This window comes from Ictalurus furcatus, chromosome 7 (genome assembly GCF_023375685.1).
Source record: "Ictalurus furcatus strain D&B chromosome 7, Billie_1.0, whole genome shotgun sequence".
Lineage (NCBI taxonomy): Eukaryota > Metazoa > Chordata > Actinopteri > Siluriformes > Ictaluridae > Ictalurus > Ictalurus furcatus.
This window is the reverse complement of record NC_071261.1, coordinates 32327898-32348291: the sequence shown is the minus strand read 5'-3', so window position 1 is coordinate 32348291 and position 20394 is coordinate 32327898. Positions and strand designations below refer to the sequence as shown.

The 20394-nt window shown below is 39.7% G+C and overlaps 1 protein-coding gene across 1 annotated transcript in view; it reads right to left on the bottom strand.

Annotated features, from left to right (window-relative positions):
- Positions 1 to 1132: 1132 nt before the first annotated feature.
- LOC128610507 (receptor-type tyrosine-protein phosphatase N2-like) overlaps positions 1133 to 20394 on the bottom strand; it is a 146932-nt gene continuing 127670 nt past the window's right edge. The window contains exon 12 of the mRNA XM_053629871.1: positions 1133 to 1328. Coding sequence (XP_053485846.1) covers positions 1162 to 1328 — 167 coding nt within the window. The 3' untranslated portion in view covers positions 1133 to 1161. The remainder of the gene's footprint in view (positions 1329 to 20394) is intronic.

Below are 20394 nucleotides of genomic sequence, written 5' to 3'. Positions count from 1 at the left end.
AAAGAAAACGATGTACATATTTAGACATCCAGATCTTTATTCACCCCTGCACTGCAAACAAGCAGAGGTTGTCTCGAAAACACGGCCAGTTGAGTGCAGCAACTACGAACAGCACAACGTTAACATCAGAGCTAAAGCTGATTTGAATAAAGTGCACTACATGGTTTTCACAGAGTTTGCAACCTCATACGTCTTATTTGAGAACGTTATATTGAGCTGTTTACCTCGGCTCGCCGTTTTCCTACAGCTCTGCTTCGTGCTGCACTTCGTTCCAAACTGAGAAGGGGTGGAGCTCTGAGGATTTGCCTGACTGTTTTAGTTATGAGATTTAGTCCCAAGCGCTTTGTAATAAAGGCTGACCAATAGCAGTGGTTTATGAACAAAACATGAGCCGTAATCATCGAGATTTAAACAAAAGAAATATTTCACTTTATGTTTATATGAAAGTTCCACTTTTTGAATTAAATCAGGGGGAAAAAATTTACTTTTCCATGATATTCAAATTTTTTGAGATGCAACTGCATATATATATATATATATATATATATATAAAGGGAGCGAGAGCGAGAGAGAGAGAGAGAGAGAGATAGAGATAACATACAAAATAAAGATAAAATACAAAAATCCAAGGAAATCGCACTCAAACTTTGCAACAGAAGGACAAACACTTTCAGCTTCTTTACAGGTGAGATTATTGCAAAACGTGACATCATGAGGATGATTTTTCAGTTAGCACGAGATAGTTCACAAATTTAACATGAGATATCTTTGAAACACAGCATGAGATACTTTAGGAAGGAAAGCGTTTACACAGTGGGGTCTGTTTTCTAATTGAAGGCATTTTTCATTCCAATTTAAAAAAAATATATATATATATTTTAGTGAAAAGTAGAATCTTAGAAATATCGACCTTGACACAAAATAGTCTGCTAACTTACTAGAAGGTATTTAGCGAATTGACTACGAGATATTTTGCGGATTTATTGTAATATTGTACAAATTTCAAATTCGCAAACTGCTTCTTAAAATTAAACGCGATCGATCTTACACCCTCGACGTCAGATATTTTCGGATAATGTTTATTTTTGAGTTTAATCAGATTGACATAAGGTAGTTTATATATTTGGCTGAATGTTTTAGAGGGTGAGGGAAGTTTATTTTTCATTTTGCTAGTGAGCAGTGGTGCATGCTGGGAAGGCAGCATATCATTATATCTGACAGAGGAAGAGGAGGATAAAGGGAGAAGTGTTTCTCCAGACTTACATCACTCAGTCCAGCTTCCAAAATCTTCACACCGCTCTCCTTCTCCAACTGGCCTTTCTGATCAACTGCAGAGCGAGAGAGAGCGAGAGAGAGCGAGAGAGAGCGAGAGAGAGAGCGAGAGAGAGCGAGAGAGAGCGAGAGAGAGCGAGAGAGAGCGAGAGAGAGAGCGAGAAGTCAGCGTCAGTTGTTTCACAGTGTGCTGCTGTGTGTAATGTGAAGAAGTGAATGTTTGCACATTTCTTATGAGCAACTGCTTTAAACAAAAATCACCATGAAAAAAGGCATAAATCACATTAATGACTTCCTGTCATCTCCGCTTTCATTTCCATGTTACACCAGCAATTCCACACCGGATTATGGAGAGCTCCTGATGATTCTGCACGCATTATTCCCCCACTATTCCTGTGCTTGGATTTGTGCTCTAAAAAAGGCAGCATGAAAACTCCTGTCGTCGAAGGTAGAGGCCTGTTTATGGTTTATTAGTGAGGAATGAAGCACTGTGTGTCATGCTGTTATAGTAAATAATCAACGACGGGGTGGTGTGATGAAGCAGAGTCATCGTTCCCCCCCCCCGAAGTTGTTTATTTTACTATAGCTATATATTACAGGGTTTTGTTTGTTTTTTTTTTTTTAAACTACATTAAAGAACATCACGTACTTTTTATCCATTTATAGTTACATATGATGTGTAAGATCCTAAAAACAAGTTAGTCAGTTCCTGATATCACTAAATGCTTTTCAAATTTAACCTGAGACGTTTTACTCACTTAAAATGCAATATTGTACTAACTTAACATGAGATGTTTAACTACAAACCTAAATTCCAAAAAAGCTGGGACGCTGTGTAAAATGTAAATAAAAACAGGACGCACAATAGAACATAGAAAACATATCAAAATGTTTAAACTGAGGAAATGGACCGTTTTAAGAAAAAAAATAAGGTCATTTCGAATTCGATGGCCGCAACACGTCTCAAAAAAGTTGGGACGGGGGCAATAAAAGTCCGGAAACGTAAGTGTTAGTAAAAAGGTTAGTTGGGAACAGGTCAGTAAGATGATTGGGTATAAAAAGAGGATCTTAGAGAGGCGGAGTCTTTCAGAAGTAAAGATGGGATGGAATACTTTTATTTTGAATTTTATTTTATTATACAAACGTAACATGGGGGTATTTTATTAACGAGATATTTTACCAAGATGAAATGAGATTTTATTATCTTAACATATTTCACTAACTTAAACTGAGATACTTTACTAACTTACCATCAAATATTTTATATTTGTTAATAACTTAACACGAGTTATTTTACTAACTTGACATGAATTATTGTTTAAACTAAACAATGCAATATTTTACTAACTTTATATATTTTTACAAACTCAACATCAGGTATTTTACTACCTTAACATCTGTTATTGTCCAAACTTAACGAGATATTTCAGTAACTAACCATGAGATATTTTACTAACTTAACATGAGTTACTATATCATCTTAATGAGATATTTTACTAACTTAACATGAGTTACTATATCATCTTAATGAGATATTTTACTAACTTAACATGAGTTACTATATCATCTTAATGAGATATTTTACTAACTTAACATGAGTTACTATATCATCTTAATGAGATATTTTACTAACTTAACATGAGTTACTATATCATCTTAATGAGATATTTTACTAACTTAACATGAGTTACTATATCATCTTAATGAGATATTTTACTAACTTAACATGAGTTACTATATCATCTTAATGAGATATTTTACTAACTTAACATGAGTTACTATATCATCTTAATGAGATATTTTACTAACTTAACATGAGTTACTATATCATCTTAATGAGATATTTTACTAACTTAACATGAGTTACTATATCATCTTAATGAGATATTTTACTAACTTAACATGAGTTACTATATCATCTTAATGAGATATTTTACTAACTTAACATGAGTTATTATACAAACATAAAATAAAATATTTCAATAACTAAACATGAGACATTTTACTAACTTAAACCCAGATATTTTACTACCTTCTAAAGGATATTTCACTGACTTAACATGAGACATTTTACTGAAATATTTTACTAAATAAACATGAGATCATAGGTAAAATATCCATGGACATGGATTTATTTATTTATTTATTTATTTAAGTTGAGATGTATTAGGAATATGACATGGAATATTTTACAGATTTAACATTAAATCATTTAAAAATACATCACGCGATATTTCACTGAGTGGACGTGATGTCATTAATTCGGTGTGGTTTTTACAAATTTATATAATAAGATGTTGTTTCTTAGGAACTATATGACAAACGTACAAACGTAACATGCCACTTTACAAAAAAAATATCACATTTAAAAAATATTTATTCATTTCTTTCATTTTTAAGGGAGGGGGATATTGCTGTAATATCAAAACCATGATAAAGTTTGAAGCCTGTAGAGCTGAGATCCTAACACACACACACACACACACACACACACGCACGCACTTTTCACAATTGATGATGTTCAGAAGCTCCTGGATTCGTTGTTTATTTGATTAGTGAGCATAATTAGTTGAATCAATGTGTGGATGTTCGTTGCTCCTGAGCGTGCGTGCTTTTATAAAAACACTTATCACACTTCCAGTGTCAAGACATAATTAGAAGCTTCCGGATCAAATCAAAGTGATGAGTACTAAAACAACAGCAAAGCCCCCCCTTTTTGCTGGCTTTTATGAAACTAATGTCTAAAGTTATACAGAAAAGAATAAAGAGCTTTTTACAGATTACACAAAGAGAGAGTTTAATTACACACTGTAGCTCTGAGACTGACTTCGTTTACTTAGGGAGTGTACACAGAGAGAGAGAGAGAGAGAGAGAGAGATGGAGGTGGAGAGCGAGAGAGAGAAAGATAGGGAAGGAAAACAGAGATAGAGAGAATAAGGGAGAGAGAAATGGACAGTCATAGACAGGAAGCCCACTTGGAGTGAGAGTAAGTGTGGAGAGTGTGTACGCCTGTGTGACGGCTATGCTAATGAGGCTAGCCACTGTGCCCAGTTCTGCTTCTGCCTGCCAGAGTCGCTTTAATTAGGATTTTAATCTCGGCGTCTCTCTCTCTCTCTTTCTCTCTCTCTCTCATCTGTATAATGGAACAGAACAGCTCAGAGCAGTGATGCAGAAAGGACTCATCACACCCGAACCCCTGTCTCTCTGACTGATCTATCAAAAACTTAATGCACACTCGGGTACAGAGGTCTGATCCCCGCACCAACACCTATATCCATCATTTAACAACAAATAATATCTCTCAAAATGTCAATCATTATTATTATTATTATTATTATTATTATTATTATTATTATTAGGACGATCAGACTGAATTTCATCTGTTTGAATTCTATGCAGATTTTAACACGTTATCAGACCTGCTTACTTTCATGCATTTCATGCAGTACGTAGTTTCCATCGTTAAACGGCTCTGACTTACCGCTCAGTATATAACAGAAGGTCTTATATTTTCAGTCTTAACATTTTTATTGGCAGATGAGCAGATTGACATGTGAATCTGGAATGTTTGACAGTTTGCACACGTGTTTTGGACTATGCAATATTAACTAAACTGCTAGACAAAGATACCACAGGAAATGACTGCTGGATAAAGTTACCACAGGAAGTTACTGCTGGATAAAGTTAGAACAGGAAGTTACTACTAGATAAATTTACCACAGGAAGTTACTGCTGGATAAAATTAGAACAGGAAGTTACCGGTAGATAAGAAACAATATTAAGAAACAATTAAGAAACAATATGATTGTGTTAGGGGTGTGTGTGTGTGTGTGTGTGTGTGTGTGTGTGTGTGTGTGCATGAATATATGAATTGAAAACAGGACATCACTGAAGTTTAATAAAATGAAGGAAACCGGATATTCACGCTTCAATTTCATGGATTTCTCACACAACCTAAAACTGGATTTGGACTCAGACTTTTGGACTCGGCTCTACATGAGCAGTGTGTGTGTGTGTGTGTGTGTGTGTGTGTGTGTGTGTGTGTTTGAGGGCAAAATGTGTCTTCCCTCATGCCCAGATTTGCTCCAGGCTAATGATCATGTGTGAAATAAGAACACACACAGACCTCCACTGTAAGTGTGTGTGTGTGTGTGTGTGTGTGTGTGTGTACAATTTCAGTATTTCAGTACATGTAATAATTAATAACATAGTGCCCCTCATTTATTAATTAATTAATTTATTTATTTTAAAGAACATACAGGTTGATTTACTTACAGCTCCTATGGAGGATTGTGTTTTTCTTATGAGTAAAATATCATGGCAATGCTGATCTTTCACTTTCGGGTGTTCCTAACAAAATATGTAAAATAGTGGGTGTGGCCAATGCATAAATTGTGAAATAATGGGTGTGGTCAATGCATAAATTGTGAAATAATGGGTGTGGTCAATGCATAAACAGTAAAACAGTGGGTGTGGTCAATGCATAAATTGTGAAACAGTGGGTGTGATCAATGCATAAATTGTGAAACAGTGGGTGTGATCAATGCATAAATTGTGAAATAGTGGGTGTAGTCAATGCATAAACTGTAAAACAGTGGGTGTGGTCAATGCATAAATTGTGAAATAGTGGGTGTGGTCAATGTATAAATTGTGAAATAGTGGGTGTGGTCAATGCATAAATTGTGAAATAGTGGGTGTGGTCAATGCATAAATTGTGAAATAGTGGGTGTGATCAATGCATAAATTGTGAAACAGTGGGTGTGATCAATGCATAAATTGTGAAACAGTGGGTGTGATCAATGCATAAATTGTGAAATAGTGGGTGTAGTCAATGCATAAACTGTAAAACAGTGGGTGTGGTCAATGCATAAATTGTGAAACAGTGGGTGTGATCAATGCATAAATTGTGAAACAGTGGGTGTGATCAATGCATAAATTGTGAAATAGTGGGTGTAGTCAATGCATAAACTGTAAAACAGTGGGTGTGGTCAATGCATAAATTGTGAAATAGTGGGTGTGGTCAATGTATAAATTGTGAAATAGTGGGTGTGGTCAATGTATAAATTGTGAAATAGTGGGTGTGGTCAATGCATAAATTGTGAAACAGTGGGTGTTATCAATGCATAAATTGTGAAATAGTGGGTGTAGTCAATGCATAAACTGTAAAACAGTGGGTGTGGTCAATGCATAAATTGTGAAATAGTGGGTGTGGTCAATGTATAAATTGTGAAATAGTGGGTGTGGTCAATGCATAAATTGTGAAATAGTGGGTGTGGTCAATGCATAAACTGTAAAACAGTGGGTGTGGTCAATGCATACATTGTGATATAGTGGGTGTGGTCAATGCATAAATTGTGAAATAGTGGGTGTGGTCAATGCATAAATTGTGAAATAGTGGGTGTGGTCAGTGCATAAATTATGAAATAGTGGGTGCGGTCAATGCATAAATTGTGAAATAGTGGGTGTGGTCAATGAATATAAATGAGTTTATCCTGCAGCCTGAAAGTCACATCAGAACAGAGAATGTGTATGAAACGTACAACTGAAGCCCTTCGGTACTACATTTGTGACAGCACATTTCTACCAGTTATAATTAAATCTATACCTTTAAACATTCCTGCTCAATAAACCTGGAAAATGAGGACCTTTATCAAAAATATGGCTGAGTAAATCTCTCAAAACCAATATTTCTTGAAACGATGACTTGCTCTGTGTCCAGTGTTGTTGGAAACTGCAAAGTGCCAAATATCCTGCATGGAAATTGCACCAGGACATTTGGGATTTTGAAAGACGACGGCGAGGCCACTGTGATGACCTTTCACCTTTTCCGTCGTCAAAAATTGCCAAACCGCTGGTTGAAATTTAGCTGTTACCTTTTAGCAGTGTTGTTTCTGAATAGCTGCAAAACTCGTAGCAAACGTAAATATATTGAATATAGCCAAGTTTACAGATTAAAGACGACAATAAAAGCAAATATAAGATGATGAAACCTATTTCTACATTGCAAGCTTGAAATGTTCTATTGAACATAACAGAAACGTCCAGAAAGAAGCAAACTAATCGTCCGATCGAATAAGAAACCATGGAGCGTGAACCAGAAATGACTGAAAGCGTCTAAAAACAGGTTCGACAATCATATATTCGATGTGTAATAATCATAGAGTAAGAAACATTCCATAAATTCGCCCGTGGACAAGATGTTTTCCCGTGCTAATGTCTGCACTTTCTCAGTGGAGTTGTGGGTAATTACGTTTGAGCAGGGTGTTGTGATGCTGCGTTAGAGGGAAAGGCAGGAGCCGGGTTTAAATGTAAAAGAATGCATAGCATGTGTAGACGTGTCAGTGCTTTGCATTTTCCTGCATATAATTACAAGCTAAAATATTTATTTGTTTTGTATATACTAAGTAAATAAATAAATAATAGAAGCTCCTTCCTTAGGCCTGGCAGTTTTTGGGTGGTGGGTGGATAATCATGCGACAAGCATCCAGAGAGATCTGGTATTTACTAGTTCACCATCTGGTCTATACGACCTTTCCATGAGCACTCGAACACAGCGCTGTTATAATCACAGTCCGTTTAGCTTCGTATGACGTATTTGACACCTCCGACACAGGCAGCATTTAAACTGAGGGTCTGGTTGACGTTTACGTTTCTACACTCGTATGTAAAGTTTATGGTTTGAACGCTTCATTACCTCAGTATTATAAAGCTCTATCAGGGATATATCAAGAGATATTTGATGTTCCCGCTAGCAAAAAATCAAAACTCCTGGAATGTGTGGTTTACATCTCAACAAGTCCTACGCTTCGAGCTTACCTCGGATGTGTGTTACGGAAATTCTGAGATATTTACAAAGTGGATTTTTGAACAGTGTTATAAAACAATCAGATTCTCTGAAATGTTATGGAAATACCATACCGGTACACGCCTACTACCGCTTTTGTTTTCTCTCATTACATTACATTACATTACATTTACAGCATTTGGCAGACACCCTTACAATTATTGAATTTCTTTTTATATATATAATTGAGCAGTTGAGGGTTAAGGGCCTTGCTCAAGGGCTCAGAGGTGGCGCTGGGATTTGAACTCATGACCTTTCGATCAGAAGTCCAGTGTCCTAAATGGTAAATGGTCTGCACTTATATTTTTAACCTTAGCGGGTCTACAAAGCACTTTACACTGTGTCTCATTCACACACACCAGTGGTAGCAGAGCTGCCATGCAAGGCACTAACTTGCCATCAGGAGCAACTTGGGGTTCAGTGTCTTGCCCAAGGACACTTCGGCATGTGGGCTCACGTGGGCCGGGAATCGAACCGCCAACCCTACGATTAGTGGACACCCCGCTCTACCACCTGATCCACAGCCACCCAACCTCTACGCTATCACTTCCTGTATAATAACAGCAGTTTAATCTCTCTTTTTAGATTCTGTTATTTTACGAAGAAGCGTATATGTGTTTTGTTTTGTGTTTTGTTGTTGGTGTTGTTATTGTTTTTTTCCACCTGAAGTGTTTGACGAGCCGATGACTTGAAGCAGGCGCGTCAGAGCGGGGACACACTCCTGCACCTCTGGATATCAAGAACCCTCCTACACAGGTGAGAGCCTCACCCGGGAGAGTCCCGATTCGCTATAAACCCGCGACTCGCTGTTTCGGGCTTGATGTTTTGAATCGTGGCGTCGCGCACACAGACCAAGCGGATCCGATAAAACAACATTACAAATGCTAATGCATTTATAAACCTTACATTAATGCGCATCCTCGTCATGATATCTGAGACATCTCCAAACTGTACCCATGCAGCCGGATACGTGGTCAAGATCAGGATGTGTATCACGGTGCTGCGGCTAAGCTAAACGATGCGACGTTTTAAAAATGTAGAAGTTGACCAACATACTGTATATATTTTATATTCAAAGGAGGGACATCACACTGGATCTATACAGACCCTGACGTCTATAGCGTGTCTATAGCGGATGTAGCTAATCCGCTGGGCTTTGCCACTGTTGACACTTAGCATTTTGATTTGCTTTAAATATTTGATGGTTGTCTGGGGGGGCGACGGCGGCGGGGGGTGGGGGGGTTGGGGGCAGCAGCGGGGGGGGGCGGCTGTCAGGTTTGGTGGTGTTATGACACTGTGACAGAGAGATGACTGGAACAGCTGGAACGCAGAAGGGGGGGGAATAAAAACCCTGCATATCGGCAGCGAAATGAGCCTGAGTGCTATGTAATTAATGGCATTTGAGAAATGACTCGAAAATCAAGTTTGACAACTGTGTTTTCACGGCCTGTCTGGAATAATAGGGGGAGTCAAGACGATTTATGCTAAACAAAACAGCAAGTATGGAGCAGGCGTGTGTGTGCGTATAGTTAGCAACGCAGTGCAAATTAGACAGTGACTGAAATGCTGGTGAAAGGTAATCCTCGACTCCGTCCACTCCGCTGATGAGTGGGTGTTTTAGATGTCGTCTATAGACGATTTCCTGTCGCATGGGTGGCTGGTGTTGTCATTCCCTTGTCTCGCCGCACTCTTTTTTTCCGTTGTTAGCGATGCTAATTTTACCTCGCCGCTCGAGACGCTAATCTCTACTTTTCACATCAGCCGTTTATATCAAACGTTACATTTCTCATCTAGACCCGACACACGTCTCTCGGGCTAGACGCGCAAACTACACGCGCATTGTTTTTCAAAATACAGGCCTTGCCTCTCTATTTCTCGCGCTCTTTCTCTGGCGCTTTCTCATTCCCAGGAGAGAGGCACGCTCTGCCCGAACCTGTGTGCAGCCACTCATTTACATTTAAAGTGGCTGCTGAGGGCTCGCCGAGGCCTGTGCAGTCTAATTCCAGTCTGAGTGTGTCTCAGTGGCCTTCCGAGGCTGAGCTGAGTGTGTATGCAGTGGTCTGTCTAAGCTCTGATTGTATCACTGTGGCTCTCCTAATTGCATTGTAGAAACCCTTACAGTTTGATTAAAAGTAATGGCGCAGATGGAGGGGAATCTCTTTGCTTTAACGTCTCTCTTTGATATCGCGGGAGATTTCATACGGATTTGTACGCGTGTTTCTTTGAGGCATAACCTCTCTCACATTACGCCTCGTTTATCGATCTTAACCCTTAAATGCATGCATGTATGTTTCGCCTATCATTATTACACAGTCTACACTGGATAGATCTCTAAATTGCCCCAATAGTATAATATTCCTGTCCTAATATTTTATTAGCGATTACAAAATAATCAAATACGGCATATTTCGTTACATTTATATAGAATTTTATTTGTCAGCAAACGTATAAAAATATATACTGTTAAAATTCACGCATTAACATAGTGAAAGTATTGCAGCATTTTCATTCAATCGTTTCAGTCACCATAAGAAATTCGAATCATTACAATATTTAATATTTTCGTAATTAAAGTCATTTTATAATGTATAATTTTCATGGCTGAAAACAGGGACTGTTCTGGGGCTGAGCCCAGACTCTTCTCCATGCATTTTTTTTTTTTTTTCCAGCTCAGCTTGTAGGCTTCCATAAAGTTTTGTTTTATGGAAGCTGTGGTAACTTAGCTGTCAATGTATGACACGATCAGAAAAAGTTGGATTTATTATAAAACTTGTCTCGGGTGTTGTTACTGTTTGGAGGACTACCAGACCGATAACACAGAAAACTTTTATAACTAGGCTAGTTAGTGGTGTCGCTAGCCAAGGGGAGGCACAGCTAAGCTATAGGTAGCTCCTACACTGCCATGCAAAGTACACCTTCTGCTCTGCTCATATCATCTTCACGTAAACTAGAACTCGTATAGACATTTACACACCTTGTTTTCCTGCTCAGCATCAGACGATGTTTCTGTTTCAGTTTCAACACCTTTACTGGTATAAAAAAGACAAAAAAATCACTGTATGTCCATTTTTCCTCACACTGACTGCGTGAGCTAGCGTTTGGCAGAATTGAGAGCTGTCAGACACGAGTATTTTCCACATATTTTCCCGTAAACCCCGTCTGATTGTCTCGCCTCCGATATATCTGAAGATATAAAAGTACAACACCGCCATCAGTTACGTAGTGACAAACCCCTCCAGGTGGAGAATTATTCAGGGCTAAAGAAAAAATCTTTGGGGCTACAGCACCTGATGCCCAGGTCAGGTTACGCCCCTGCCTAAAAACAATACTATCAAGTAATATTATGATGTGGCACCTTCTCCCGGTAAATTCAGCATCTGGGTCAAATTCAGGATATGGATAATTCGAGGCTGTTATCGTGTTCATAATCATCAAACTCAGTGGTTTGTTCGCTGACAGCTTCATCATCAGATCCACCATCAAACGACGCTAGTATCTGATTACATTACATTACATTACAGGATTTGGCAGACGCCCTTATCCAGAGTAACTTACAATTATCTCATTTATACAACTGAGCAGTTGAGGTTTAAGGGCCTTGCTCAAGGGCCCAACAGTGGCAGCTTGGCGGTGCTGGGACTTGAACTCACAACCTTCCGATCAGAAGTCCAACGTCTTAACGGCCGAAGAAGATTAGAAACTCATTCTGTAGTAAATCGCTGAACCATGTCGAGTTTTGTAACGTTTCTTTTACATCTGGGGTCATTATGATTGACACGTTACATCATCATTGTTTACCAAACATTCCCACCTTGAGGATGAAAAGAGAATTGCACTGATTGAGCCATGAGAGAAAAAATATACTTACACTATTACGTACCTCGGGTCAGTAGCGACCCTGTAGACTTTTTACAATAAATAAATAAATAAATAAATTATAACACAGATATTATTCGACAATTTTATATTTTTTACTTGTTATATTGTTGAAATAAATAGACTAGAGGAATACTAAGAAGGTGGAGGTGTAATGTGAAAAAAAATGAATGAGGGGAAGGGTACTGAATGACGTATGAGGTATGCGTTAAAGGGTTCAAATTAAAGCGTGTAAATAAACATTTCCGGAGAAAAATGTCCAGCGAATTTATAAATGTTTCACAGACTTTCTTCATACTCAAGCACATTCAGGGATTTACATTCAGCCACGCCCACAAAACGCCATAAAAGGCAAAGGTGACATCCTGAAGATCGGGTCAGTAATCTTTCATTATATAGCATTACCTCTGACTGATACAAAGCACTGACACTCCTTCCATAAAGGTTCAATAAACTGTCTGATCTGTGTACACCGTATATCCGGATCGCCATCCCAGTTCACGTTTATGGTTTTAGAAAGACGCTTTCTATCGAAAGCAACTTACAAGTAAGGCAGAATCCAATCCAGTTAAGAGCTTTATTCAAGAGCCCCAGATAGCAAATGAGTGATGGCCTAGTGCCAATCCACTCCCACATAGGCAATGGTGGTGATGAACTCATCTGTAAATGGCTGCCAGAGCACATATGCAACTTGAAGACATCAAGAGGCTGTTTCTAAGGGTGACAGGCTCTCTGTGACCCTGTGTAGGATAAGCAGTATAGAAAATGGATGGATGGATATTTTTCTACACCAAATAAATAACACATTATTAACCAAAACATGGGCCTCTTCCTCACATACTTTTTACCCCTTCATTTCCATAAATAAAAAATCCCCGTCCACATGAACAGCGCTTGGAAAATATCTCGTCCACAAGAAAATGCCACTCACTCGATCAGAACAGACCGGTATTTGGCAATAATATGGTGATGTGAAACACCTCCAGAATATCATTTCAGAGCTGAGTATTGAGCGGTAGAAAAGGTGAAGTGTAGAAATACACCAAAAGAGAAAAATGATCCACAGAAGGAAGGATATGTGCGGAGTGACGCTGAGGTGGAACTGCTGCTGAAACTTACAAAGTGTTCGCCTGGGAATTATTCACAATCTCCACTCAGACTCAGGTTTGTAGCACCGGAGCGGTGAGTTCAGGAGCACAGCACCTATACATCACCGATCGTACTCTATCTCCTCAACACGAGGGTGTAATAATAAAGCGAAGTGAAATTCAATTAAAGAGTCTTTATTGGTCACATATACATTACAGCACAGCGAAATTCTTTTCTTTGCATACCCCAGCATGTCAGGAAGTTGGGGTCAGAGCACACAGTCAGCCATGATACAGCACCCCCTGGAGCAGAGAGAGTTAAGGGCCTTGCTCAAGGGCCCAACAGGGGCATCCTGACAGTGCAGGGGCTTGAACCGCTGACCTTCTGAGCAATAACCCAGAGCCTTAACCGCCAAGCCATAACTTTTTGCATAAAAGTAATCAAATAAGAAATCACAGACCACGAAGTATTGACCTGGTCAGTAGGCATGATGAAGGAAGTCCTGACATTCATAAAACATCAAATAAAAAGTGACAGGTACGTGCAGGTTCACACTGGTTCACACATTTTCTAAAACATACATTTTCATAGGGCCTAAACACTCCACCGTATTTGCTCCATAATTGTCTCCAATCTGAAGGCAACAGTGGCTCTGGGGTAAGCCTGGGATTTGACCTCAACCTTCACGTAACAAGCACAGCACTTAACCCATTAACCACGCCCATGACTGATGCCGTGATTCGACAAGCCTCTCGGGAAGTGCCTTTGTTGTTCTACACCCAAAACCTTCAGTGTTTCTACACAGAGCGTCAAGATCAGAGCAAGGACACGGTGGATGCAGCCGATTCCTGATTTACGCTTGATTCGGCTGTTGTTGTTTCAAGCCTGACCCAGTTCATCAGCAATAAGTGCTCTCTGTCTATTTCTCTCTCACTCACTCTATCGCTCTCGTTCCTCAACTCAGGGCCTGCCCTGGAAAAGTCAAGATGTTTAAAGGACTTTTGACATTTTTTTCCCCATCTGAATGGAGTGTTGACGACGTCAATGACAAAATAAATGAGTAAACAAGTGACTGATAAAAGTCACTCAGGACACGGAACACAGTGCTGTGTGGATTTACAGATCATCAGAGTTGCAGAATAAAGCATGTATTAATATTTTTTTCACACTATATACTTTAAAAAAATAACTTATTGCAATCCCAGGATAAAAGCTTACATTGTCAGTACACCAGTGTAGCACTGAATCTGTAATCGTGCCTCTAAAAGGCAGAACATGGTAACTAAATTTGTCTTTAAATAACTTTAAATATGTTTGTTTGTTAAGCTATTTATATTGAAAATGTGTTTTTAGATGGAAGTTTGTTTGCAAAAAATAGCATTATTTTGTACATCTGAGATATGCAATAAGTACGCGAGTACGTAAGTAAGCAGGAGAGTTATATGACCCTCTTTGAATTGGACTTTCTCAGGCTTTTCGACTATCCGAGTGTTCCCGAGTCTAAAAACTTTGCCTGAATATTAGTGAAAGCTGATGTGTGTAGTGCAGCAGGGGGTGGGATTCAGAACGCTATAGTTACAGCATCGAGGTGCAACACATGTTGTTTTAATGAAACCAAATGAAAAGATGCGTTTTGAGATAGTTCACAGTGGAAGTAGAGGTTTTATTTATTCTTTCTGTGGTTCTCAGACAAGAGAAGAAGAAAAAGCTGCTAGTGACTGCTAGCAGCCTGACTCCACTAGACAACTATCAATAATAATAATAATAATAATAATAATAATAATAATAATAATAAGCCAATATCCTGAACATGTAATTTTCTTGTCCTTGGCATGTGGAATGCTGATTCGTCCTCACATGCTACGGTATATCCTGTATTATTTAAAAAAAAAACTGGCAGTGGTGATTGATTTGTGTATTCTAAGAGATAGTAACATCAGGAACATGCAATGGAGTGGAAAACAGAGAGCGCACTAGAGAGAATATGGAAGGTTAGAAGGTATAAGATGTGTTTAATTTTGTGGACATATCCCACGAAAGCATGCTTGTCAGTGACTCAGATGAACAGCCACAGCACACAGTGTGAGCAGAAACAGTAAATAAAAGCCGTAGATGGCAGACAGGCGAGCGTGGCTGTAGAGCCGCCGAAAGGACGACAAACTAACTGAGCTGTGGCAGAAGCACGGGCGCCTGTACGTTGTCAATTTGAAGAACCATCACAACAAAATCTGAGCTGAGATTGCCTTGAGCCACATGGGTGATTCCGCCCTCGGGCGCTATTCGTGTCCCACTGACATTACGTTTGCAAATATGTGTGCGAAGTAAAGATAAAAGACATTTTCTCGTTCTGGTTTTTTTGTTTTCTGCTTTATTTTCAGTGAAACTGTGATATTGGCTCACAAGGCCACGTAGAAAGTAAAACCCTGTTACACAAATTATAGACTGAAAGTAAATTAGCAACCTTTCCATTAGCATGGATGCTCATTAGCCACATTTGTATTTGCAGGCTGAAAACCCTTACATTTACAGCATTTGGTCAACGCCCTTATCCAGAGCAACTTACATTTTTATTATTTATACAACTGAGCAGTTGAGAATTAAGGGCCTTGCTCAAGGGCCCGACAGTGATAGCTAGGCAGTGCTGAGATTTGAACTTACGACCTTCTGAGCAGTAATCCAGCATCTTAACCACTGAGCTACCACTGCCCTGTTACCTCCGAGGGCTAACTGTGAAATAGAGAGTTCACCCCATTGCAGAAATATATATACATATATTTTTAAAAGGAGTTGTTTGGTGTTTTTATTTGGTCATAAGTGTTCATAAACGTTTACGTGCGCTTTAGGAAGGGGCACGTGGTGGGGGTTGTGAGGTATAAATCAGGTGCAGGGCATTCAGGCTGCTCTGGTGATCCGTCTAAAAGAAACATATTGGCGTGACAGCTTGACAACAGCGCCACTTTCACAACATCTTGGACTCCCACGCCTTGTTAATTGACTCCTCCCCTGTGCTCGATCCATTTCTCCACACCCCCAGTGGTGAAAAAACATTTACCTCTGAAGAGAGGCTTGACGCACGGCGTAACCGTCAGTGAGCGATCGTTCCAGTGTTAAAATGGCGGCTGTGACAGACGGCCCGCCCTGCACATCTGAAACCTGGACATGGATTGATCCATCACCGAGAGACGGAGCGAGAGAAAGACAGAAAGGTTGATGCATAGTGCACCTTGTCCATTTTTCCTCCATGATCGGAGAGGAATGACGATCTCAAAGCACGCAGATGCGCCTACTGGCACTGAATGCGACTTCACCTGCCCGGTTTAATAAATTAGAAATGCATTAAATCCTTTGTACTGCAAGGCATTAGAAGGCAAGTTTGCACTCGCGACAGATGCAATGACGACATAAATTCAGCCATTACAGGCTCTGGATGTGACGCTCCTCATTTCTGCAGGAGAAAATAAATAAATAAATAAATAAATAAATAAATAAGGTACATAAATTTGAGCAGCAACTGATTTCTCCTTCCTTTCGAAGAAAGGGAACAATCAGGTGCTCGCCAATCGCTCTCCTGAATTTCAATGTCGGCTCGAGCAGCCTTTGATAAACCTGAGAGATGGAATCAAAGCAGGAAGCCGTCTGCTGCTCCGAATCAACAAATGAATATGGTAGAGAGAGAGAGAGAGAGAGAGAGTGAGAGAGAGAGAGAGAGAGAGAGAGAGATGGTAAGGGAGAGAAAGGGAGAGATATGATGGCAATGATGATAAGGAATGAAGATGGAGAGAGAAAGCGAGAGAGACGGAGATGAAAGCAGAGGTGGGAGATAAAAGAAAGGGTGAGCTGAAGAGATGGAGAGACAGATGAGAGGAAATGGAAACAAAAGCGACACGGGTTAAAAAAAAAAAAAGGACCCTAATGCATACCAACGGAGAAACAGATTCTTAGCAAAAACGGTTGTCTTAAGGTTCCTGTTTAAAGTCGAGCGTGTGCAAGGTTAGCACACTATTAAAACCGTGCACCATCCAGATGTACATATAACGAAGTGTGTGTGTGTGTCTGTGTGTGGGTGTGTGTCACTGTCCACTTTCATTTCCCCAGCACACTAACGGTTGTCACAATCGCTTTTCTCCCCCACAACACTGAAACGCTTTGAGATCTATTTCACGCACCATACGGCAGAATTATTTATTCCCCTTCTCCACTTCCTTTCATATCTCGGGCTGTGATCGATATCCAACTGGTCCACCTGAGAGGGGGGTGCTCAGCGTCTTTAAATATCGCCTGGCAACCTTCATGATGGGTCATTACTTCCCTGCACTGTGTCCTGTATCATTTCAAATAAATACTGCAAATTCTGAAGATGAACACATTTAGCCCATTCACAGAATAAACACACACACACACACACACACACGGAGCAAGGACTCACACTGACACTCTGAATCCTTTTAAAGGAGCTGTAATACTGGGGATAAATTCATGTGGGATAAGAGCGGTGAGCCTCACCAATCTTTCACGCTGATTTCAGCTTCCCCTCCGCCCCCTCCATTCTTTTCTAGACTTCAATCCAGTCACTGTGCTTCCACCATTTATCCTTACCACTGTAATGAAGGATCAGACTTTTATATTGATGTAAAAATAATAATAAAAAAGAGCCAGTGTTACAGCACTCTCTAATCAATTAGGAACATTCTGGAAAGCAGTGTCTGCGTTATATATATAGAGTATATATATTATTTTCAGTCTTGGTAGGTCCCATTATTTGTTCTTGGTTTGAGTTTCTTGTTCGAGTCTTGATCCTGGTCTCATTTACCAAAGTCTTGGTCTTGTTCTCACTACTCCGGGTCTTTACCTTGGTCTGGGTCCAATTACTCTGGGTCGTGATCTTGGTCTTATTACTCTTTATAAGTCTATATTTAGGTCCTATTAGTCTTAGTCTTGGTTTTGGTCCCATTATTCTGGGTCTTGACCTTGGTTTGGGCCTCAATACTCTAATATTTGATCAAGGCTGTGGTAACTTTGACTCTGGTCCAGGTATTTGTTATATTATTGATTATTATTATTATCACACTGCTCTTAGTCTTGGTTTAGATTCCATTCCTCTGGACTCTCATTACTCAGAATCTTGCTTGGTGTTTTATTACTCAGAAGCTATATTTAGTGAATTTTGGTTCACTAACTATTGGTAACTATTGGTTTGGGTTTCATTACCCTGATATTCAGTTTTCGGTCTCATTACTCCGACTCTTGGTCTTGGTATGGGTTCAGTTATTCGGAATCTTGGTTCACGTTTCATTGTCGTGAGTCTCAGTCCAGGTCCGAGTACTCTGAGTCTGTATCTTGGTCTCATTACGCTTAATCTTGGTTTAGGTCTCACTACTCTAGGTCTTAACTTGGGTCTGGGTCTCATTACGTACAATCTTGTTCTGGGTTTCATTTCTGTGTTTTATTACTCAGAGTTACTACTTAGAAGTTTGATCTGGATCTCATTACTTAAATTCTTGGTCTCGGTGTAAGTACCATGTCTTTGTTTTGACCCAGTTACCGTTGACCTTGGTCTGGGTCTCTGACTTTGGTCTGTCACATTAACCTGAGGCTTTGTATGGGCCTCATCACACTGATGTTTGGTCTGGATTCTGGTTCTGGATTTCATTTCTCAGAGTTTTGGCTTGCGTGTTATTACTCGGAGTCTAAGTATTCTGTTTTTGTTTAGGGTCCATTACTCTAGGTCCTGACCTTGCTCTTGGTCTCATTAAACTACGTCTTGGCTTTTGCCTCATCACTCTGATATTTACTCTCGATCTGATGACCTTGATTGTCTTGGTATCTGTGTAAATCTTGGTCTGTGTCTCAGTACTCTAACACTTGGTCTGGGTTTCTCTAATCCGAGTCTTGGTCTGAGTCTCATTACTCTGGGTCCTGTTCTGGATTTAACTTCTCAAAATTTTGGGCTGGGAATCATTCATCAAAGTTGCATTCGGTATCTTAGTACACTTTGTTACTATTGGTCTTGGTCTGGACCCCATCACTCTGATATTTGGTCTAAGTCTGATTACTCAGACTCTTGGTGTTGGCCTCCTAACTGTGAGACTTGTCCTGAGTTGGCTCACTTTTAGTCTTGCTCTGGGCCCTATTACTCTGACCTTGATTATGGCCTTAGTCAGTTAGTACGAGTGTTTGTCTGGGTGCCATTACTTCAAGCCTGGATTTTGGTCACATTACTCACGGTGTACTTCTGGGGCTCATTACTCTTGGTCTGTCTTCCAGGGTTGCTGATGTAATGTGCTACCTGCAGTCAGTGCAGTGAAGCATCTTTAAAAATGGGATTAGCCAAAGATACACAAGATTTTAACGCTCACTGAACTGGACCAAGTAACTGTGTGTTTGTGTGTGTGTGTGTGTGTGTGTGAGTGAGAGAGAGAGAGAGTCTCATAATACATCTGGCAGTGTGCCACAACTCATGGGCATCCAGCCAGCAGAAGATCCTCTCTAGGGCTATCTCACACACCATACACACAAAACGACAATTAATACACATAGACGCATACACACATTCTACCATATTCATGCATGGGCACATCTTTCCCACACACACACACACACACACATTCCCTACTGAGTACACACTGACAGTGGAAGCTCCACCTGCCAATGTAGTAGCAAATTATCCTCTAGACTCGCACTATGGCTGATCTCCTTCAGGAGACCCAATTAACAAAGATTCAAATCATCTCTCTCTCTCTCTTTCTCTCTCTCTCTTTCACTCACTCTCTCTGTCTCTCTCTCTCACACTTTTTCTCTCTCTCTCTCACTCTCTCTCTCTATCTATCTATCCATGTTTCCACTTTTCCACCGTCTCTAATTTAAACAGTGCTAAAGCAGCATGTACCGTCATTCTTTCAGACCACCATAGAGAGATTTGTAATCAGAGCTCTTTGAAGATCAGCAATCCTGTTTCACAGCAACTGCATTCATCAGGATTTCAAAGACAAAAACAAGAGGGAAAAAGTATACTTGCAGAACAACACTTTCCCCCCTGCATGACCCACAAACGACAGTTTCGTACATAGAAATATGATCAAAATAAAAAAAACAAAAAAAACATGCAGATTCTAGCTTGAACCTGATTAAATCGTGTCCTGTATCCGATCTAATAAACATTCACACTCCACTCGATGAACCGAGAAACATTCGCGTATTAAAGCTTTTCGAAAAAGGACTTCAAGATTGAACTTACAGGCACTGAATCTAGTTTGGATAGTCGTTTCAAACATCAAATATTCCTTCTGACATTGGACCTTAAAACAGACGTCTAA